Consider the following 25,164-nt stretch of genomic DNA (forward strand, 5'->3'; position numbering starts at 1 on the left):
GACTGTAGTTTCTCTCACACCTGCATGCTGTCAATGTCACCAAAAGATGTGTGAAGGTTAGAACAGTGACAGTGTCAGGGTGAAACTTTACTGTTGTTTTACAAATAAATTAAGAGGACTTGGATGGTTGACCACTGCATTTAGTGTTCATACAGACATGCAGTTTTCATTTTCAATTAAAAGTTCAAAGACACTGATGTCTGACATAATCAGATTTTTGAAAATACCGCTGATATATCTTCCAAGGTTGTGTACACCAAGTCTCCATTTCATTAACATTCTACTGTTAAATAAGAAGCAGTTAACATGACAGCTGTCTAACAACTTTTCTGCTGACAGAATGTTGGACTCCACTGTTATAAACTTATATTGAACACTACTACTGGAAAATTGGCTTTATCCCATTACAGACTAAAAGAGCCTAGTGTTTGACGGGCTAAGATAAAACAACTATAAACTTGTACCGTAAATGGAAAAAACGATGTAGCAATTATCGACTGAGAAATGTATCTTTTCAGAACTTGACAAGGAGGTGCCTATCATCAACTTTAATGGCTTCCTTTTTTTTTTTTTCAAACTTGTTAATGAAACAGTCATAAATCACGCCTGGTAATGTACTTAACTGATGTACTGGATAAGATGAAGCAGGATAGTACCACAAAAATCAGAAAGACTTAGGAACTTTGTTGACAGTATCTTTTCATTTATAAGAACATGCTGGAAGACAAATATGCTTAATACGTATACCTATCAAACCAAAATTATATGAGGTATATTACAATAAGAGGGAAATAAATTTCTATGTTGAAGGAGTTAGTCCCTTAAAATTAAATGATCTGAACCACCATCCCCCCCCCCTCAAGTTATACTAATATGCTACATGTGACACAATTCTGTAGCTATCATGAGTCAATCTGTTTTACCCCGAAACATACCGAAACAATTTAATAACAATAAAGCAGGAAGTAATACAAGTTACAAGCACCACCCCTTTTAATTTCAATCTGTCAGTAACAGATATGCTATAGAAACTTAGTATTTTTTATTCCTTTTGGCCAAAAACATATCCTAGAACACTTCTGTAACCACACATATACAGCCCATGTAGAAAACTGATTACAGTGTACAGTAAGATAATTTGAAAATGTGCTATAAATGGTGTGTGTGTTGGAAAATGGGATTCAAAATTTGCAATAATGTTTGCCACATAGAGATGCACTCTGAAAACTACATGTCATACTTCATGATTGCACAGATGCTGAAACCAAGTTTTCTGTAAAGCCATAAAAGCATTAAAATTAGGCCTCCAGTAGTTAGACTGACCCCTACAGATGGCCAGAAACCTGGTAACACTGCCCATGTTGCAATCATTCCAGAAGAATGTTCCATGATTAAAATTCAGATGTAATGTTCCAATTATATCTGAAACTACACCACCAAAACTAACCACAGGAAATACAACACAATACAATAACATCTTTTACATAATGACAAATAACCATATTTAATGGAAAAGATGTACTGTGAATGTTAGTATGAACACATCCAAAATGGTAAATCCTCTAAAAACACAATATACTGTACTTAATTAATACAGAGAGGGCAGTACAGGGAACCTAACACATTCACACGCTATTTTAGTACAGTCATTTGCGTTTTGTGTACATTTCATCTGTTTATAACACAGATACCTTTCATGAATATAAAAAGAATAAAGTGTTTGTCATTAAAAAAATTTGGTACACGCATACAGTGTAATGGCTTTGCCAGTTTACTTAACAAACTGTGCAAAATTTGAAATAAAATTACAACTCAAAATAAATACAGTTACTCACAATGATGCAAGTTTTCTTTTTTATTTACCATATTTATTAAATAAATGTGTTGCATTATTTTTTAATTTATTCATCATATATTTTAAAATGGCACTATAATTATGAATTGCTGAGTTGTGTTTTGCTTGGAACCAATGTCTCCAGTGTTTGCTTAATGAATATGGTAGCTACATTCAAATTCCATGCCCAAGTAATTTATGAAATTCAACATAAAATATAAGGGATACGAAGGTCTCAAAGCAAAATTAAGAATACATTATGCAGTAATGTTGCTGTACAATGTATTGTTGGGTACTGAAACTCATCTACAAGAAATATGGTGATGCTCAAAGAAAAAATGTATTAAGAAACAATGGCTAAAAACCAGTGCTGCCACATCAGCAATATTTTATCAAGAAGGAAAGGCAGTGTAAGACTCACATTTTGAAATAATATTTGGCAATTACATGTTATCGGGAAAACCACCAAGGTTCACATACTTATGTGCATATATCTGAGCATTTATAAAATTTAAATAACATTTTGTTGTGCAAAGTTTCCAGTTTTTAAATGTAAAAACAATAAGTGCTCCCAATAACAAAAGTAAAACATCTAAGCAAGGACTTATTCACTAGCCAGTTCATCATTTTGTAAATTCTTTTATGCAGTTCATCATTCTGTAAATTCTCTTATACAGTAAATTCCAACATGGAAGAACAGTCTGGAAACACTTCCACAAAACTGTTGAATTCCTTATTGTAGCTGCCACGAACATCAACACAGATTAATATCAAAAACACAACACCGAGAGTTTGTCACAAATGAAAAGATGCATCCATCTACTTAAATTTGAAACAAGACTGTGTGGTGGGTATAAAGTATTAAATCTTTGAAGCTGCTATATATATTTAAATACAAATTTTATTTACATATATGGACAAATACTACAAATATGAATATATGAAAAACGCATTTTTGACTTACAGACAAAACATTTGAAACATCGATTGCACAGTGCTGCTGAGAATATTTTAAAATTTTTTTGCCAAATAAATTTTCTCTTTTTAGAGAAGTTGCATTAAGTAGTGTGCATCAGCTAATGCTATGGATGGAATTAGGAATATCCACATATAGAGGTTCGAATTAACATTATGATTGCACAGATATAAATCACATGTCACAAGAAACACAGAAAGAATATGAGGAAACTGACAACGAGTCACACAACCATTACATCTTCCTCAAAGTGCGTTTTGTATTTTCATGCATTCAACAAATGTTATAAACTAGCAAATATGTTTCTGGTTTCATGAAAGACAAACATGTCCAATATGCTTACTCTGTGTATTGTCCTTAGACATTTCGTAATCAATGAATTAAAGACAGCTTCTATCTCATGAAAAACACATCAACCATATTTGTACAAGAGGATGTTTCTTTTTTTTTTCGTTTTTGCAGAGTCAGAGGCCTATAACTTACAATTTCAAAAAACTGGTAAACTCTTTATAATCACAAATTATTGGTAAGTTCTGTCTGTGAGTCATGTTCCTGTTGAAGAAATGAAAAACATGACCAACACTTGTCTACAAATGTATCTGTTAGGAACAAAATGTAGTCAACACCAAAAATATACATTTCATAGTAAATGACTGATATAAATAGTGACTCTGACATTGATAATGATAACAAAGGCATGTGACAGTGCAGGGTCAGGAAAAAATTGTTATAAATAAGTACAAAAGTGCTGCATCAGCTATTACATGAGTGAGAGCATGTAATTGGTCCATCAAATATCTTTACAGAGTTTAAAGTCTTTTTTTTTTTCATCTTGAAAAATGTTTAGCACAGTTTAATAATGTTAAGTGCTTTCCATTATTACACTCATCATGAATAAGTTGTTGAAGCAATTTGCTTCTTCTTCATGCAGCTGGAATATCCCAGAAAACTTGTTCTGTATCACACATCAGTTTAAGCAAAGTGTTCACATGAAATACATCAAAGTCAAAGAAGTACTATCAGCACACACACAAGGACACCAGATCATGAAATAAGATGTTTAAATGCACAATGAACCAAACATCCCTTGACACAATGTCTTCACACTTTGTACACAGTGGAGAAATCTGAGATCCCTGCATTCATTTTGCTTCAGTCTCTCTGTGCAGATCACCATGTCCATTCTCAGGTCAATCACTGTTGCTGCAAGAGCTGTTCTAACTCATCTGCAGACCGGAGAAGAAATGCAGCAGATTCCCTGTACCCAGTAATCAACTGCCTTACTGCTACTATTTCGGCGGTGCTCAGTTTGTGGCTGAGCAGTGGTTTTGTCTTCATGCTTAGATCTGTAGGTCCTGCAACATAACAAAAAAGTGTTAACTCCACTTAAATGCTAACAATGAAAATATAACCAAAGCGACATTAGGCTACATAATGTTGTCTTTACTGAATGTAGATCATTTTTTTTGAGACCATGTTTTCCCCCATACTTAAAGCAGTAGGGTTCTGATACATCTCCAATGCAACTGACTAGTACTCCAGCTGGGCCAATCCTTCTCCAGTTACAGCATTTTGATGGAAACAACAGCCAAGACATTCAATGTAACATACGAGGGCTGTCCAGAAAGTAAGTTACGATCGGTCGCGAAATTGAAACGACTATGAAGATCCGATAAAGCTTTGCTAAGATGTGTTGGGCAGTGTCTCTAGTATGACTCTAGGTAGAATTATGTCGCTCTTTTCATTCCTGAGCTCTTAGTGAGCGCGTAAAGATGTTATAGAAAATAGTGTCTCCATCCAAGTACGAGGGCCTGGTGAGAATTTTCCCCTGAAGCTATGCAACCAACGTTACATAACTGTCGTGCGGTTTCTTCTTCAAGACAATTCTCAGTCTCATTCTGCAGGGGCAATGAAGATGTTCCTGCATCGTTTCAATTGGAAATGTTTGGTTACCCACAATACAGCCCGTAATTGTCTCCCACTGAGTTTCATCTCTGCTCAAACGAACCGCTGGCTATGAAGACAACATTTTGACACAGACAAGGAGCTTTAGGCCAGCGTATATAATTGGCGGAAAGCACTGGCGGCTGCCTTCTATGATGAGGGTATTGGAAAGTTGGTACAACGCTACGACGAATGTCTGAGTCAGAACGGCGACTACGTAGAGAACTAGCTGAAAGGTGTAGCTACCTGTTACAACTGTGATTTTCATTTCGCAATCAATCATAACTTACTTTCTGGACAGCCCTCATAGAACTTCTTGCTTGTATTTGACATGATTTTACATACATGTGCTCAAGTAAAAGACTGTACAAATGAGCTCAGATCAGCAGCTGTCTACAAGAGCTGAAAAGTGCATTGCAGTTAATGGTGAAGTTTTTGAAGATCTTTAGTGAGGAAATGTACATACTTAAGCAACACATTAGATCACAATGTTCAATTTACTATCACTTGCATTTGTCCTGTTCTCACCTGGTTTCATTAGTTTCCTCAGAAACTATTAAGGACAGATTTCTGTTCACCTTAGACACAGTTGCAGTCGGACCTTAGTGACCAAAAACGGCAATGATCATCTATGTGTGAGTTCTGCTTGTGTGAATGTATGTGTATTTTCTATATATAATGAAAGACTTATTCCAGTAGCTGAATGTTTGTAGCATTCTTTTTCATTGTGCCTCTCTGTGACTCAACATCTCCTCTATGTGACGAGCAGCATATTGTTGTAGAGAGGAACTATTACATGACCTTTATAGTAGACACTAATGTAATTTATAACGTGCCCAAGAAAACACACAGAGATATTCACCAAGCACATACTTTGGTTGCAGTAATGAAACTAGTGACCAAAAGACCTCAAGGCCAGTAAGGTAGAGCAATCTTCACCAAATCAGATCACCAGATTATTACAACTTCCATCACAGAACAGCAACCTTATCATTTCCTTTGTCTCAATCCTCCTACTGAGATTTTTTCATTTAATCCTCCTGCTAATTTGAGGAGTCAGAAAGAATCTGTTGTAGATGATTTCAATAGTTATAGCTCTGTATGGGGCTACTCTCAAGACAATTTAAATTAAAATGCTGTACTAGAGCACACAGAACTACATCAGCTATCTTTGGTCCATGATAACGAAGTTCCTCATCTTTTAATAATGGAAAATGGCAACACGGATACAATTAGGCAAACAAAGTACAAAATCAGCTTGCACACTGATCCCTCCACACACAACGTCATCCATCACGAGTCAGTTAGTAATAGAAATCCACCCACACACCATGAGCTTCATGCAAAGACACAATTTCAATATGACAAAGTGGCAGAAATTCACCACAATGCTCAGTGTGAGGATTACAGCAATCAATCCCTATCCAGATGTTTGTGTAGCATTTCTGGAAAATGTCCAGTCATAGAGGATGTAGTCTAGTTACATTCTACGTCTTAACCTCTGAAACATCAATTCTATTGAAAAAATATCAGAACATTTTCAAAAAGATTCTTCCAATGATGAAACTATCTCAAGCAGGCAGTGTGCCTCATCCTCAAATTCTGAATCCAGATGCAACCAATGGATTAAATTAACACAAGATCTGAACATAAAAATGAACTGCTACTATGCTTGGCAGTTACACAAAACTGAGAGCTCAGTATATAGCAACTTATCTGCAAATCAAACTGCAAGTCAACTCAAGGAGAGTGGCAGACCAGTAAAGCTGGAATCAAACAAAAGAAATACGTCAGGAAAACAGCATTCCCTCTGATCATTTTGTTCTGGAAGATCCGAACAGAGAGCTCAACAAATGTAAAAATGGTAAGGCAGTAGGTCTTGATGATATCTACACCAAGTAACTCAAAAGATTTGGTCCTGCTAGTAGCAATGGCTCTTGGACACAACTGTGAAATCCCTAAACTATGGAGAAAAATCAGTCACTGCAATACTCAAACCTGAAAACACAAGTGATCCCAAGAACGACAGACCAATCCCATTGATGGGATATTTAGACAAAATCTTACAACGATTGAGTCTAGATCAACTATATGAGTGGTAGACCCATTGCTCATGCCAGAACAAATAGGCTTTTAACAAGGGAGAAGTACTGCACCTCATGCAGTACATAGAAGACAGCTATAAAAACAACAAACACTGCAGCAGCTTTCACTGACATGCAATAAGCCAAAACATGGTTAGTCACTGTATAGGAATATAAACTCACTCAAATAACTGGATGCTTTCTGCAGAACAGATAGTTTTCTGTTTAATTTCGAGGTCAACAGAGCAGATAGAGAAAACTAAAAAATGGCCTGTTACAAGGAAGTGTACTAGCTCCTATACTCTATAATACTTACATTGATTATCAACCCTGCTCATAAGGAATAAATAGCATTATTTATGCATAAAATGTCGCCGTATTAGCTCCAGAAGCAACATGTACTACAAATTCTATGCATTATTGTCAAGACAACCCATCAAAAACAAAAGTCTGTGCCTTCCACCTTCCCAAGCAGCAACACATGATCCAGTAAGGCGTGCAAAAAGAGCACTGCTTCACTTCCAAATCTCTAATTGTAATTCTTCATTCTTGGTGATCCAGATCCAACCACCTTGCAGGGTGGCTGATGCCTTCCAAAAGCCTCCCCTCAGGTCACGAGTATAGGTGGTCTGTATGGAATACACTCAACAGGCTGTGCTCTGGAACTGGCAGTGTGATGATTGACATGCACCATCGGACATTTGCCTATGGATGACATTATGGGAACATGGTGTGAAGAGACAATGCAGTATATCCTTGTCTGGAAGTTGTGTCCACTTACATGCTCTCCCCAGGGAGGGTGGAGTATATTAATTAGCCAATTCCATTAACTATTAGCAGAAATGATAGTGCTTATAATACCAATCTGTCTAAAGTATTTTTGTTAATGTTCATATCCTATAAGTAAAGATGTACGTATGTTTCTGGCATTATTAAGTAAAGTGCTGTAACTCAAACCAGTGATTTGTCCTTTAGTTCCTTTATTTATGGTGTTGTGAGAAGTCACTTTCGATGATTGAGAATGGAATAACAACAGAATAATGCAGAGTGAAACAATGTGCTGTTCTGGCTTCCAATGTGGCCAGATACTACTTTTGATCAGGATGAACGCCTTTACTTTCACTCAGATGTTGAGGAACAATGAATGGTGGATGAGTTTCCTATCACATGATCCCAGATCGCAGCTGTTGTTGCAGCCAATCCAGTTTTGCATCAAGTCATTCACCTCATTCAGCTTGGGTAGACAGACAGGCCTCTTGATCATTTAAGTACTGCCTACAGCAGGGACTTTGGGGGGCGGGGGGATTCATATGCCAAGTTATTGGCCCATCAGCATGCATTTTGGCCCAGCATTGACAGTGACATTGTTCCTTGCAGCCTGTTCTCAGTGTTCTGCCCAGCAGGCAATGCCACAGGTAATGCACTCTCCACGGACCACACCGCAGTTTCTGTGAGAACACATCCATGTTCATTTTGCAGTATCCTTCCTAAATTCTTACTGGTTGTTGGTTGTTGATGCTTTCTATAGACTTCCGTACACTATCTGCTGTCCTTCAATGTCAGCCACATGTTTCAGGCCATCTCCAAAAGTTTTTCTATTGAAAAACTGCCTTATATGCTTGTGAGGGATAATGATCCTTCTCTCAGATCTTCCACAATCTCTGTGCTTGTCGAGGCATTTGCCAGGTGACTGCTCCTTTTCTTCACCCCAAATCTACCAGTGAGGCAGATCCTCTCAATAGAAAGTTCAAAGTTCAAATGAAGGAGTATGTTGCAGACTCCTCCACAGACGATTTCTCGACATGCTTCTTGTGTTCCTACAGGTTGGCGACAAAGGGGAATACTCCATGGTTACCAGCAATGCACCCTCCTGCATACATCCTGTGCTTCAGTTGCGTAATCCTGTGCTTCAGTTGCGTAATGTGCTGGGCAAACGACATGTTGAAACCACATACATTGTCGAACATCCTGCAGTAGTACTGGTAGTTCCTGTTCCAAAAACATTCAATATTTGTGCCCATTCAATGTGCCATCAATAAAATACAAACCAATGAGTTTGTTCCCTATGATGCCACACCAATGTTAACCAACCAAGGATTTTGATGATCAACTTGCCGTAACCGGTGGGGACTGTCTACACTCTATGCCAGTTAACACTACCATGGTTTGTGAATGTAGACTCATTGGAAAATAGTACCTCAGCAGAAAGCATGGGGGCCATTTGCATTTGTTGATGTGCCCATTCACAAAATACTAGCCAGTTATGGAAATCGGCACCATGATGTTCCTGATGCAATGACATGTGGTGTGGATGATACTTATGACGATACAGTATTGTGACAATACTACGAGGGCAGTTCAATAAGTAATGCAACACATTTTTTTCTGAAACAGGGGTTGTTTTATTCAGCACTGAAATACACCAGGTTATTCCCCAATATTTTAGCTACACAACACTATTTTTCAACGTAATCTCCATTCAATGCTACGGCCTTACGCCACCTTGAAATGAGGGCCTGTATGCCTGCACGGTACCATTCCACTGGTCGATGTCAGAGCCAACGTCGTACTGCATCAATAATTTCTTCATCATCCACGTAGTGCCTCCCACGGATTGCGTCCTTCATTGGGCCAACATATGGAAATCGGATGGTGCGAGATCGAGGCTGTAGGGTGCATGAGGAAGAACAGTCCACTGAAGTTTTGTGAGCTCCTCTCGGGTGCGAAGACTTGTGTGAGGTCTGCGTTGTCATGAAGAAGGAGAAGTTCGTTCAGATTTTTGTGCCTACGAACACGCTGAAGTCGTTTCTTCAATTTCTGAAGAGTAACACGAGTGTGTTCGCACGCTCCGCCATTGCAGGAATCACAGCTGTGCACGGCCGGCCCGCACGCGGCAGATCAGACAGTCTTGCTTGACCTTGCGGCGATGATGACACACGCTTTGCCCAACAAGTCACCGTGCTTTTGTCCACTGCTAGATCACCGTAGACATTCTGCAAGCGCCTATGAATATCTGAGATGCCCTGGTTTTCCGCCAAAAGAAACTCGATCACTGCCCGTTGTTTGCAACGCACATCCGTTACAGACGCCATTTTAACAGCTCCGTACAGCGCTGCCACCTGTCGGAAGTCAATGAAACTGTACGAGACGAAGCGGGAATGTTTAAAAATATTCCACAAGAAATTTCCGGTTTTTTCAACCAAAATTGGCCGAGAAAAAAATGTGTTGCATTACTTATTGAACTGCCCTCGTACATAAGGAGATACCGGAATCACAGTGTAATTTCCAGGCACTTATCTGTGGGCTGTGGTGCACTGCTGCTACTACATATATTTCACTAACTTGTCCGGTAACATATTTGTTTTGTTTCCTTTTGCTGGTCCACATGCTGCTATCAGATATAAAAGCATTCACAACCTTGTAAAAGAACAAATGAGAGTGAGCTTTCCCTGGAAAACGCTTGGCATATATGGTAACAGCAGCCTAAACATTTCTCCTACATTCTCCATAAATCAGGATCATTTTAATTTTTTCTTCCGTGGTCCACTTCCACATCTATTCTCCAAATGATAGGTAGGTGTGCAGGCAATAAACACAGCCAAGTATTGTTATGTTTAGAGCTGCTATCTGTTCTACATCTGCACAATAGGTGAGCTCTGGTTGCAGAGTACTGCCTGTTATGATACATCACAGTTCACTACACGGCCATGGTGGCACATCGAGTAGTCCTCTGTTTGATATGTCAGATTAATACGATGTTGCAAATGGGGTTTCCAATTGTAAGTTATGAAATACTGGCCAGTCCTACCCTCGAAGCATGGAGGTAGGGTCCCACGTGCCATTGTATATTCAAGAGCCATTGAGTAGCATGTCATAAATTATGAATGTGTACCCATTTCTATTCCTCCGATTACAGCATCATCTATGGCAAAACAATGAAAATGCTTTGGACGAAATGCATGTATATTTTGTCGTAGAGTCATAATCTGCAATAAAAAATGGGAGTTCCCACCGAAGATTTCAAAGTTGTCCCCCCCCCCCCCCAGATGGTGGGGTGGCGGGGTGATGTCATACCATTGGATGCCCACTCCAAGAAAAACAAATCGGAATTATAATGTTTTTTGATCTGATGCTTAGTTTTGGAGATTCTTCCACACCTTCACTTAAAATGAACATCCTGTATCTTCAGACTGGACATTACGTGCATATTTTACTTGTGTAAGTACAGTAACTTCTAACCACTATATGTATATTGCTACTGCAGTCCTCAGAAATCAGGCTTTCCTTCTCTTCCTGTCTGGTAGGTCTCCCTCTGACCCGCAGATCTGGGCAACTTTTCCAAACTCTACCCTTTTTCCTAAACCTCACAAGTCCTTTTCCTTCACCCATCTTCCTTCCCCTTCAACCCTTCTGCCAGAAGGAGCCACTAGCTCCAAAAACTAGCAAACTGTAATAGCTTTAATATGCGTGTTCTGCTGCGGCTTGGTGAGTAGATTTTTTTATCTATCCATTTACTTATTCCAACAGAATGAAAAGAATCTTTAATAGTCCCAATGCATACAAAGGAGACGGGGAATTCCTCAGAAATTACAAGTTATTCAACACACCCTGTTAGATTTTATTCTGTTTATTGCTAAACCACTTGAAACCATATGAAGAAAATATAATCATCAGGCATTATCTGAATCGCTTTTACATAAATAGACCTACTATTGACAATATATTTGTAATCAGAACAATAAATGAAAAAGTATGGGAATATAAACAGAAAATACATTACTTGTGTATTGATTCTTTTAAAGCTTATGACTCAACTGACAAGAAAAGCCGTTGGAATGTAATGATGCAATTTGGATTTCGAATTAAACTTATAAATCTTTGTAAAATATTCATGGATGATAATATAAGCAGGGTTTTGCTAAATGAGATAACATCTGACAATTTTAGAAACACAACTGGACTAAGACAGGGAGATGCTCTGTCCTCTATGGGTATCAAGTTAAGGTGTTTGCATAGGCAGATGATATAATGTTCAATGGGAAAGTACAACAGAGATTAGACTGTTATTTGTAAGTCCACAGAGAAAGCATCCAAACATAGTCTAAAAGTAAATGATCAGGAAACAAAATACATGATACTTCAAAGAAGTAGAGATGAATAAGTCAAAAAATCACATCTAATAATTGGTATACATAAAATTGAAAGCATTAAACAGTTCAAATGTCTGGGTGCAGTCATAGATGAAGAAAAAAGGAACAAGTAGAAGTGAAAATGAGTTTGGAAAATGCTAACAGCATCAACTACTCCACATGAAAACTTCTAGTGCCTAACTGCTGACAAGTAAAATTAAAATGAAGACATGAAGTTTAACTAAAATGGAAGAAAACCAGCTAAAAGGTTTTTGAAAACAAAGTTTATACCAAAATCTTTGGTCCATGCTATGATAATGAATCGCAAAGCTGGAAGCAAAGACAAAACACAAATCCAGATGCTATCACAAAAGGCAACAATAATCAGCACAATAAAATCTGAAGATTTCAATGGACAATCCATGTGATGAGACTGAAATAGCATGAAATGGTTTCAAGGATATTCTAGGATAAGTCATATGGTGAAAGATGAAGGGGGAGACCCATGAGTGCATACCTAAATGAAATTAAAATAATATGCGACACGATGGCCATACAAAATTTGCAAGAAGTATGACAAGATAGAAGCATTTGGAGGCAAGGTGCTAGGTCGGCATGGGATCTTCAAATCCCTTAGGAGCCAAGAAGAACTTGACTAAAAGAAGAGATCAATTGACTGCACAAAACTGGAAGCATCAAAGAATAGTCGGTTTGGTACTGGAGGAAAGGGGCCAAAGGTTAAACATGTAGAGGGTGATCAGGGCATGATTACAACAACAGGGTAACATGTAGAGGGAAACCAAGGCACGACTAGAATAAGTTTTAGGTAGATGCATATCTCAGTAGCTATGCAGAGATGTAAATGCTTGTGCAGGACAGACTAGTATGAAAGGCTGTGTCAAACCAGTCTTCGAACTGAAAAACCCAACAACACGAATATGTTAACACTTTTTATCACCAGCAGTGGATCAGCTGTTATTAGTGAATTGGAGAATGGGAAAGGTACGGATGACATAACACTTTACTGAAGTCTTAATCTGGAGGGATATGACTGCATAAGTTCCTAGAATAGGACAACATGAAAAGAAATGTGAAGGATGCATAGAATTGACATGTTGTTTCAATTAACAAACTTGGTTTAAAACCTATGGACTGGAATTAACATGGCAGTAAAATGAGTGATATTACCCACTTTTATCCCACTCAGAGAAGCTGGAACATGAAACTGGTGATGATTGTGCAACATCACTAGCTCCTCTCCTGAATCCATGAAAATTGCTATCCATTGTCATCCGCAACAACACCAAAATGCATAACTAACTGCAGTGGTGAGGTTGGGGCCACTACAACAAATCTGTTCTTGCCTGACGTGACTCTTAGTGACTATGATTTTTTTCCCCAAAATTAAATGAGTCACCAATAACGTAACAGTTCCAGGACATCTCAAGCATCAGTTCTGCCACAAAGTTTATTATTCAAACTTCAGCACAAAACCATGAAGTAGTGGCAACCACAGTTGGGCATTTTGTCACAGCAATGGTAAATTAAAATAATCAATTATAGTTATTTACAGATTGGCTCTTCTGGAGTTCAAATTATTCAATACCTTCCTCCTTTTCAATAAACTGCAAACATAAACCAGCTCAAGTATTTAGATCCTCATCAGGTCGGATTAAAGGAAGACATCAAAGCAATTCAAGGGCTTGTTGTTGGATTTGTTACCAGCAGGTTCATCAACTTCCAAGTATTACGGGTATGCTTCATGAACACAAATGGGAATTCCTGAAGGGATGACAACACCCTTTATGTAAGACATTATTAACAAAGTTTAGAGAGCCAGCATTTGAAGTATACTGCAAAATGATTCTACTGTCACTAACTTATATTTCATATAATGACCAAGAAGGTAAGATAAAAGAAATTACGGCTCACATGAAGGCATATAGACAGTCATTTTTCCCTCGTTTTATCTTTGAGTGGAACAGAAAAGGAAATGACTGCTAGTAGTACAGGGAAACCAACACCATGCATAATATGGTGGGTTATGGAGTGTGACGTACATGTAGATGTTAGATGAAACATGATCTTCTACTGGATCTGTGAATTTACCACTCTCATCTCTACAGGATTTTACCACCTAACTACTCTAAGATTAGTAAGTGACTGACGTTTCTAACCACAAGTGAAATAAAATTCAAATACACAAAATTCTGCACATATGGCTAAGAAGTACTGATTACAATATCAGAATCATTAAATTATAAATTCATACACATCACATTGGGGATTAACAGATACTGGCATTAAAAAAATGATAACATACGGCAACTCGAAAGAATATCGCATTAGACAATAACAGATACTGTCATTAAAAACATGATAAAATATGGCAAATCAAAAGAATAAAGAGTAGAAATAATGACAATAAGAATATGATTCCTTCTGAAATGTACACATAATATATTAATTCTCACTTATATGTCACAAATAATAATATTCCTTCAAGCAACTCATTACAGTGTATGACTATTTGTCTGAAAAACAAATTATATGAGAGGAGGTAATGAGTTGCAGACAGGCACAATAAAAAGATTCCGAAAATATTAAGCTTTCAGACAAAGTCCTTCTACCAAAATACAAAACACACACACACACACTCACAAAAGCACAGTGCGCTACACCGGAGATCTTTGCAAAAGTGATCAGCAACCCTTCGGGCACCTCTGGCACACATGCAGCCTACATGGTCCCTGTACACTTACCCTGTCGCAATAATGAACGGACATCACACAGCAGTACCAGAGCTAGAACAGGCTGTCACTTCCAAGGGACCTATTTGCCCCTGCCACACACATGACCAGAAAATAGTGCACCTGCTGCTACAAAGGTTGGCGCCAGAGCTGCACACGTCAGTTCTTCTGGCTTCGAGAGCCACTCCTAGCCCCAGGCGCATGCTACACACCCTGTCGTCTTAGGACACAATCAAACTCCATTGTGGGGACTGACGGTGCTGTATTCAGCATTCATCACTGTTTCACCTGGTGCACTCAGACTGTATCGAGGAGAGACGATCTTGTTCCTATGCTGGCATTATTCAGGACAGCTTCACTGGACCTTGAACACTTTCCACACAAATTTATTTGTCTATGAAGATCCTGATTGCGTTACTTTGTCAAACTCCAGAATCGTCGTACTGACAAGTGTTCATACCTGTGAAGCACTGTAATTGTGATTTTGTTATTACTGTCGAAGCAGGTGGTTTTTTTCTCTGGTCAATAAACTTTTGTTAACTGTTGTCACTGTTTCACCTCTGTCTGTGTGAGTACCACATCACAATGTGAGTGTGTGTGTTTTACTTTGAGCAGGAGGCCTTTCTCCAAAAGATTAGTATTTTAGCAGTCATTTTCATTCTGCTTGTCTGTGACTCAACGCCCCCTTTATGTGGCGAGTAGCAACCTACTGTTGTTACTACATCCTGGACTTTTCACTGTTTAATTATAAGAATTTGGAATTTATTTGAAAAAGATTTTGGCTACAAACTGTACTTACCATTGCTAATCATGCCAGCAGCTCCAAATGGTGGTGCTGGAAACAGCGGTGCCGAATAGGGGCCAGATGTAGCGACACGTTGGAAAGCCTGTCCAAAGTTAGGGCGGTAGGCAGTGGCAGGTGTCGTCGTTGGCGTGATAGGGGTTGCACCGTTCACAACTCCAACAGTACTTGCTACCTTTGCAGTGGAGTCTGTTACTGGGGACGGAACTGAGCTCTTCAGGCCAGAACTTACAGTAACTGGGCCAAATGTCGGGGGCATGTTGGGGCTTCCATCTGGCAAGTCACTTGAACCTCGAGTATGGGCGGGACGAACATCACTGCCTGATGTGGTGGCTGGGAAGTCCAATGCAAGTGGCCTGCCCTCTGCCTGCAACAATATCTAACATCATAATGGTCTGTCAATAATAGTGTAACTTTAGCTACCTCCTTAAAAATGACTGAGACTCTCCTCTTAACAGAAGTCAGAGATATATATATAAGTGAATTTTCAAAGAAAAAATCATTACTGCTAACTTCCTTAGTGTTAGGCAATAAACATAAAATATTTATTAAATCACTAAAGCATTAGTATTGGTGTATTACCCTATTTATACAGTGGTCTGACCACAAGTTTATCTAAAGTATAACCTACTGCCAGTTTAAAAAATTAGTGCAAAATGATAAAGCACTCATTAATCTGAAAGTTAGTTTGAATGCCACAACGGTCAGTAAAGAATGATTCTGCTCATTGTGATTTATTATTGCCTTGTCCTACTCAGTGTTTCAGTTCACCTGGCCATTTAAATTGAAAAATATTTCACGTGGTACTGAATCACACTGACATTTGCCATTTTCAGATTTGTTGAGTAAGGCAAAGATTAAGTCATGTTAAGTACCATAAATAAATGCAACAATCAAACAATGATTGCACCTCAAACCATTAGATTCACAGTCTGAATTTCACACAGAGTGTCACTTAACTATTCTATTTCCATGCCAGAGAACTTTCAAGCACAGGAATTACAAAGTTCAGAAGGCCTCAGTTTGTGTGTGTGTTTGTGTGTGTGTGTGTGTGTGTGTGTGTGTGTGTGTGTGTCAGGAGGGGGGGGGGGGGGGGGAGTGGGAAAAAAGAGACAAATAAATGTTTTCACTTAAACTAAAGTGTCTGCATCAAACAATATGCAAAATATAGTGAACAACTTCGGAAATGCTGGTGGTTCTTCATCTTTACTCACAAGGGAAACTCCCATTGCACCCCCCTCAGATTTAGTGGTACGTTGGCCCACTGGATAGCCCATCAAAAACTCAACACAGATTAAGTGTGAAAACAGGAAGAAAGTGCACTGAACTGTGAAAAAAGAAGCAGCATAGAAACAGTGAACAGTTCAGACTTAATATTTGCAGTACTGAGCAGTGGTAACGACTGTCATGTCGTGGTTGTGTGTTCGACTCTGGAAAAGAAGATCTGGGTTCAAATCTCCCTCTGTCCCACCCCCCCCCCCCCTACACACACACACACACACACACACACACACACACACACACACACACACATTACGAACTTTTCATCTGGTGATTTATGTGTCTGTTCGCTGTATTCAAATTTGTGTATGTGTTGTGCCATAATGTCAGTTTGAAATAGCAACATGTAATGAAAAGACCTCGGGATGTACCTACCTCCCATTTGTTCTGCACAGATATCACATGTGTGTTCCGTTTTGGAAGTTTTGACTCTTAAATTCCTTCACTGGAACATATTTCACATTTGTTTTCATTTCTGTGATAGGTCTATGTGGCACCTTACCTGCTCTCACTATTCATCACATTTACTTGCAACAGTAATATGGTCTTACCATATGACTTGTATTCTGTGATGAATAGTGACAGCAGGCGAGATGCTGCATAGACTTCTCACAGAAATGAAAACAACAAATAAACAGGTGTTACTATGTTCCAACGAAGAAATTTAAGAGTTGAAACTTCCAAAATGAAATGCAAGAGGCATAACATGTAGTGCCTGTGTAGAACAAATATGAGGTACGCATGTCTGGATGGCCCTTCATTACATTTTGCTGTTGCAAACTGACATTACGACACGACATATACATAAATTTGAATACAGGAAACAGACATGCCAATGACAAAACTGAAAGTTCGTAATTTTGTGGGGAAAAAAATGCAGGACCAAGGGAGAGTTGAACCCAGATCACCTCCTTTACAGTCTAACACCATAACCACACAACCATAACATGATGGTTGTTAAAACTGCTCGATAATGCACATATTAAGTTTGGACCGTTCACTGTTTCTATTCTGCCTCTGTTTTTTCACAGTTCAGTCACCTTCGTCCTGTCTTCAATGCTTGATCTTTATTCGGTTTTTGACAGGCTATCCAAGGGACCAACTTACCACCAAATCTGAGAGAGGCGTGATGGGGAGTTTCCCTTGTCAATAGTAGATAAATGGTATTTATTAGTTGTTAACTCTTATCAATGCATTTGTACACTAGTGTATAAAAACATGACAGTAACGTCAATCATCTGCTGATGATGGATTATAGGCAAGCTTCAGAATCAGACTATCCGTCAAACGGATATGAAGATAAGTATACTTGTGTGTGTGTGTGTGTGTGTGTGTGTGTGTGTGTGTGTGTGTGTGTGTGCGTGTGTGTGTGCGCGCGCACACACCTGCATGCACATATGTGTATTGTTGGTGTGTTTGGAGGGAAGACAAGTGCTTTTGTTCCAGAACTGGAAGTAGACTGTATGGTCAAAAGCCATTACCATTGTCTGATCTTTAAATGAATTATGTGCCACCCACAACTCATATGAAAGTGACTGGTTGCTCATTCTCATTTTTTTTTCCATGCCACAATTTCCATTGTTGTATTATTTCTGATCATTTTCTCATTATAGGGCCCAGTCATTACCAACTGAGAAGTATATAAAGTCTGATATGAATTAATGACACAATTAAATATGATCATGTATGTAAAACTTTGCTTCATCAAAGAAACCATGTTGAAATATAAGGCTGATTAAATCCACAGGCAAACTACTATATTGCCACACATTAAAACATGTATTATCTCAGTGCCAACACCACACCATGAGCTAATCTTGCAAAACCAAAAACTCTGATGCACTCTCATACAACACCATTACCTCTGTAGCAGTCACATCTGTTACGCAACTTGGTGATCTTTTAGAGTTTTTCATTTCTGACAATAGTAGAGAAGATTCCATAAAATTCTTTGTCAGCCTCCATACAAGCTCTGAGAGGTAAATGCTTATTTATATTTATAACAGACACTGCCTTAATATACAGTTAACATCAGCTCTAGAACACAAACTTAAGTAGAACACAAAAATGTACATAAAGTTAAAAAAAGAAGAAGAAAGAAAAAAAAAAGAAATATTATGAATTTAGAAGGCTACAAAGGCAGTAAAAACAAAAAAAAATTAAAATAGAACACAAACAGAAGAAAGAAAAAGGCAACACGGGGAAAAGATGGAAGATTAATGGGGAAAAAAAAAACAAGAAAAGTACGGGAACTAGAGTTGCTGTGCTATTCCAGTTGTTCAGTACTAAGGTAAAAAATACATGAATAAATAAACAAACAAATAAAATCTCAGGCCTGAAGCACTTACAGGTTGTGGTGTAAGAGGCAATGGCTGACTGACAGGGTCCAGACCAAGTCGCATTCGTTTTGCATTATGGCTCTCATTCTCGCAGGCCTGTGCCAGAATTTGCTCAGCTTGAACTGAAGTCAGATGTGCAGGGGTGGGTCGTGTCTGTAAGAAACATTAAATCTAAGTCACAGGTACACTACATTAGTATTCTTAAGCAATTTTAGATACACATACCACATATATTTCAGGAATTACATTTTAATGACTAGTTTCTAATCTCAATCACATTAACTGTACATACAATGTAAAATAGAATTCCAAACAGTCTTATAGAAAATGAATTTCATAAGCTTTATAAATGATCCAGAGGTTATTAAACATGCAAAGAGACTGAGTCCCCCTGTGAAATATATTTTTTAGTAAGAATGTATAACTATTAACAATTAATTTTATCAGATAATGGGGACTCATGGAAAGTGATCCTCACAGTCCTTACAGCTTCCCATGCTCCATTTCCATCCCGAGAGCGCTTATTGCGGCGGCACGACTTAAGGTAAGTCCTGATCCTCTTGCGTGCTCTCTCGGCAAATTCGGGAAATTGCCGTGTGCAGGAGTCAATTATCGCCTGTATCTTCTCCTTGGGCTGCTTCGAAATTGGTACAATACGATCCAGGTTCTCATCCACAAAGAGGCGTACAAACATCTGAAATGTAAATTAATATTTTTTCTTCTTATTAATATCTGAATATGTCAAACACCATGTCATTGAATCAAAAACAAGAAATCAAATCTGTCTCAGAACTGCAATGAAAATCTTGTTCTATTTAATAGAATTTGTAATGAAGGGGAATAATTACATTAAAAGCTTTGAGCCTCTCAGGGTCATATTGCTGTGGATCAATCTTGTCCTCAGTGTCATCATCATCATCATCTTCGTCTTCCTTGTTGCCACTTGATGATGTCTCATCATGCACAGAACCTGTTTCCTGAGTAAGGCTGCGATCACTTAACAGCAGAGGGCTCTACAAAGAAGAAGAATATTTTGTTTTGTGAGTTCCCACAATATGGTACTAAAATAATCACAACATTGTTATCAGAATAGTAAAGCTGCCTGCTCTCCAAATCAGAAGACAACCAACAAACATGACAGTAAAGTCATTATTTTATTCATTTAAGTGAAGTAGACCATATTTGAAACAGATTTTTAAAGGATGATAGTAGAAACATGAGAAGGAGCATGCTAGCTCATTTCAACAGTTCCAGGTAAAAGAACTGGTCCTTATTCTTTTACCACTGGCTATGTGAATCTTGCATAAAAATGTCTTAATCAGTATTGAATTTAATTCCTTCAAAACAAGGCTCAGTAATCAAATAAACTTGTAAATGAACCACATTTTTTTCCAAAAGCAAAGCACTTAAAAAATTGGCAATAAAAGCTCGTTTTGAATGGCAGAGAAATGAGTATAACAATAAACACAAAAAGTACTTTGAGGAAAAGTTCAATACATTAAGAATTATATTTAAAATGTGCTTACAGACTGTTCACGCTGGGCAGACTTCTTAAGACCTAGGGCATTGTGGTATCCGCTCCACAAGACCTCATCAGCAACTCCATCTCTCTCTTCATGTAGACGTAGGTCACCATTACGACCTGCAAAATGATGCTGTCAGTTACTACGCATATACATACACATGAGAAAATGGTGGAATCAGAAAATTTATTTCCCCCATTTTTAGTATACATACATATGAGTAAAACTGCAATCATCCTCTTGTATCATCATAGGAACCGTAATGCAGAACACAGGGGGACAGGCACTTTCTTGATAGTTGTGTGTATTCTCCACACGCCCTTCATACAAGAAATGTCTTCCACAAATAAATAATATAACTGTTCGTGTCATGAAAACACTAAAACCAATATCACTGCAGTAACCAGTACATTGCACACATAATGGAGAGGGATCCATGAAATAGTAACTATATTCAGCTTCATTTCAAGAAAGGATTTATTTACATTTGTGACTATGTTATTATTACACAAATATTTTATGGCCATTCACTTGCTTTCACCACCAACACCACTACAATTACATCAGCTTCATCACCAACAAACATACAAAATGTTTACAGTCAGAAAGTAAAACACAGTTAACTCAGTGACCAGTATTTGAAGGACACCGGGAGTATCTTCTACTAAAGCCAAGAAGGCTTCTCTTTGGATCTGGCACAAACTGAATATGTCTGCCTGCAACTGGTTGTTTCTCCATTCTCTCAACAGAGGCTTCCACAAAACTATTCTCTTGGGTCCAGTTTGTTACATTGCTTGATGTATTTTGAAGGAACTTGTCTGAGTGTGAAGCCTCAGTCATTGTGAAATCGCCACAGCTTCCGGAGGCTGTCGCTTCATGTGAGGCTCCCTGCCCACAAACTTTTGGGGTGTTAGCTATCAGAATGTTGTTGTTCAGATCCTGCTCCTTAGTACTACAACCTGTCTGAGGTGGGAAGGAGATTGTGACAGCAACACTATTGGTACCATTTGCACATCGATGCGTCACACTGACACTTCCTGTGCCGAGAGCATGTTCATCCATTTTCTGAGCACCGGCATTCTCCCTGTTCGTATTGGATGGATAATTAACCTGAGATTGGGGATGATTTAGCACGGTTTGGCCATTAAGCCACTCTCTGCCAGAATTATTATCGTCTACCTCAGTAGTTGACGATATGCCAGCATCGCTGCATACTGTTTGCCACTTGCAGCCAGTGCTAGAGTTTACACATTGTTCACTGCACTGGTGATTTTGCTCACGAGTATGCTGGGCTTCCCTGTTTCCCGCATCCAAAAAGGATGGTAGCTGATTTGTGACACGAGGAAGACTAAAGTCGAGAGGCTGTGTACCATCGCCAGGATTATTTGTCTGCTGTTGGGGAGATTTGGAGGTCACTTCAGAAGAAACAGGTGTCACTGTAACTCCACCTGCTGCCAAACGCCTTGCCCATTCTGGGGTGGTGTCAACAAGGGTGCCATTCGATTCAGTGTCTGGGATTGGACCTCGACGACCTCCTTGAACACTTTCAGTGTGGGAATATGGAGTGCCAAAGTTGTTCATCCTGGAGTTGGTGAATTGTTCGTTCCAGGACGAAATGTAAGTAAACGGCTTGACGTCAACTTGAGAATGGCTACTCGAGCCATTCAATAAGCTGTATGACCTTTCATCACTTGCCAAAGGTGTGTCGTATGGAGTGTAGCAGTTGGTGGAGGCGTACTGCATCCAGCTCAATGGAGACATGAGGTATGATGGCAGGTACGGATAACCTTCTGCCAATGCGTACGGCTGGATCATTCCCGTCTGTTTTCTATATGGTGCAATAGCAGTTTCCACACTGCTTTGATTTCCATTGGAGGCATTAGTGTTAGTCACGGAATGCTGTGAAAGTGCTGTTCTGCCGCCAGTGTCCATCCAGTCACGGAGATGATCCTTGTTGTCAAGTGGAGGCCTCGCAATAGATCTAGCAGCTGCAGCAGTCATCTGAATAGCAGGCCCTAGACTATTTGCAAGTCCCGCCAAGAATTCAGCATTTCTGGCGTCTACATACGCACTGCTGCTTGCTCTACTCGCTGGTCTGTAGCCACGAACAGCTTCCGATGGAGTCGTATGATACGAAACACCATTGCTAGAAGATGCGTGTGGATTTCTAGAAGCGTACAAATGACTCTGTTCTTGTTTGACAGCTACTGGCTGCTGGAAAACATCACCAAACAGATGTGTTTTTTGCTGTTTCGCCTCATGTCTGTTACAAATGTCAACATTTGAGTTGCTGGTCATTTTGGAGTGGTGCGTCAATGGAAGATGTCCCTGGTAGTTCCCATCTTGTGCAAATTGCCAGGTTGGTACAGAATAGCTGCTCGGCGCTCCTGTGGCCGCGTTTGTCGCCTGAGTCTGTGCTCCGACAGTACTACCAAAGGCTGCTTGTTGAATTGCCGGGTAGTGCCCAACACTATGAGAGGTTCCTGAACCATCTGAGTGCTGTCCATTGCCCCAATCAAAGTACGAAAAATTTGCAGATGTTAATGCCTTTGCTTGCTGCTGTTGTAATTGTTGTTGTTGTTGTTGTTGTTGTTGCTGCTGTTGTTGTTGTTGTTGTTGTTGTTGTTGTTGTTGTTGTTGTTGTAGAAGCTGCTGCTGCTGTTGATGATAATGAAGATGTTGTTGCTGCTGCTGTTGTAGTTGTTGTAGATATTGCTGCTGCTGTTGTTGTTGTTGCTGTTGTTGTAGATATTGTTGCTGCTGCTGCTGCTGTAGTTGCTGTAGATGTTGTTGTTGTTGTTGTTGTTGTTGTTGCTGCTGCTGCTGCTGCTGTTGCTGCTGCTGTATCCGCTGTTGCTGCTGCTCCAGTAGCTGCTGCTGCTGGATAGCCACGAGAGATGGCCCCGTCGAGATACGCGTCGCCCGGCCCCTGCGGCGGATAACCGGAGGTTCTGGTACAGCTGAGTCCGATGCGGAGGGATTCTCAGCGGCCGGGCGGCTATCGTTGGTTTCGTCGCTTTGATTGTGAACGATCGGTGCCTCAGTGTCACAGCCGCTCTGTGTCGCGTCAGTATTGGCGTATCCCTCGAAAACTATGCGGCACTCGTCGTCGCCTTCCGGAAGCGGTCCTCTGCGGCGTCTGCAGGGCAGCCGCTGTGTTTCCTCTACAGTCACCGTGGCGTCGTCATTTTGCGGCGGATCCGGCACCTTCTCGTCGAAGAGCTCTATCTTGCAGTAATCGACTCGTATATTCTTCCACTGCTCCGTATCGAACGCGCTGAGAGTATCAATGTGGCGCTTCGCGGTGTTCACGTGCACATTGTACTTGGCCGCGACCTGCTTGTACGAAAGGCCGTGGTTAACGAAATCGGCGCACATGCGCCATCGGGTGAGGAACGGTATCCTCCTCGGACGGCGTCTCCCGTCCGGAGGTCTCTGCGTCGTCATCGCAACGGCGCCTGCGGCGGCTACACGCGGCACTTGTTCGCCCATCCAGAGCGCGCACTAGACTGAGCGCGCAGCTTCTGCTATCCTCCTATAACCCAGCGGTCTCCCCGCTAGGGCTGCCAACCGACGCCGGCGGAATGTCCCCAGAGGGACGCGCCCGCCGCGGAGCTGCGGCGTCGCCGGCCGACCTGTTGCTCTCCCCGTTCATTCTAGACAGCAGGCTTGTGTTGGTATCTTCGGGATGCCTGTTCACCGCACTAAATCTGTGTTTTGCTCCCAATACAATAAACAGCCCGTGACTGCACTGTGAGATGCTTATGTTTTTGAGGATTGTTTTCCTTGGCAGCCTTATTTATGTTACTACATGGCAAACTCGAAGTACGGTCAGCCGTTTCCAGTTGCAGGGGCAACAAAAATTTGATTTTCACTATTTCACTTAATTACTGAGCGAACTTAAAAATTTAAAGTGCTGTCGGAATCTACTTACTGATAGGTACAATCTTACGTTAAGGATTAGAGAGAGAGACATAATATCAGGGACAGGATAAGGGTACTAAAGGGCACACTTTAAGAGAAACGAGCACTTGTTCACCTTCGATATTATGAAACACATCTCTTCTGCTGCAGGCTCTTTGCTTTTCATATTTTGGGAGGAGGTAGTACGGATCGAAGCAAGAAAAAATGATTAATAAACATGGCCTCTAAAATGCGTACCTTACGAGCTACAAGAGCTTGTTCAGAAGAGTTTCACGTTAGCGAAGATAAACAAGTGCTCACAGCCCATGTTTAACAGACATTTATTACTTATTTCTGTATAAGTGACCTGTCCCTAAAATTTGTCGATGTTTTTCTGGGACACACTGTATATTATCAGGCGCCATAACACACGAAGCGCAATTTATCCTTAACTCTATTCATCCAGTATTTGTGAATGAGAGCACTTACTGACTTGCAATAAACTAAACACACAATTTTAAACCTCAACAAAACTTCTTCTCGCTGACACCCCGTACAAAACGATGAAAGGTAAAAAACTTTGTCGCTTACTACGTTTT

At 39.8% G+C, this 25,164-nt stretch overlaps 1 protein-coding gene across 5 annotated transcripts in view; it reads right to left on the reverse strand.

Annotated features, from left to right (window-relative positions):
• Positions 1 to 528: 528 nt before the first annotated feature.
• The window catches only part of LOC126092035 (nucleolar protein 4-like), a 442,215-nt gene continuing 417,579 nt past the window's right edge, over positions 529 to 25,164 (reverse strand). For 2 of the 5 annotated variants that reach the window (XM_049907434.1, XM_049907437.1), the window contains 6 exons: positions 20,666 to 20,781; positions 19,988 to 20,152; positions 19,618 to 19,833; positions 19,149 to 19,292; positions 15,517 to 15,898; positions 529 to 4,165 (listed from right to left, as the gene is read on the reverse strand). In XM_049907434.1, coding sequence (XP_049763391.1) covers positions 4,005 to 4,165; positions 15,517 to 15,898; positions 19,149 to 19,292; positions 19,618 to 19,833; positions 19,988 to 20,152; positions 20,666 to 20,781 — 1,184 coding nt within the window. In that variant the 3' untranslated portion in view covers positions 529 to 4,004. Of the gene's footprint in view, positions 4,166 to 15,516; positions 15,899 to 19,148; positions 19,293 to 19,617; positions 19,834 to 19,987; positions 20,153 to 20,665; positions 20,782 to 20,876; positions 21,066 to 25,164 lie in introns of those variants that run through there. The other 3 variants (XM_049907438.1, XM_049907435.1, XM_049907436.1) reach the window with 3 other exon arrangements.

The sequence above is a fragment of the Schistocerca cancellata genome, chromosome 7 (genome assembly GCF_023864275.1).
Source record: "Schistocerca cancellata isolate TAMUIC-IGC-003103 chromosome 7, iqSchCanc2.1, whole genome shotgun sequence".
Lineage (NCBI taxonomy): Eukaryota > Metazoa > Arthropoda > Insecta > Orthoptera > Acrididae > Schistocerca > Schistocerca cancellata.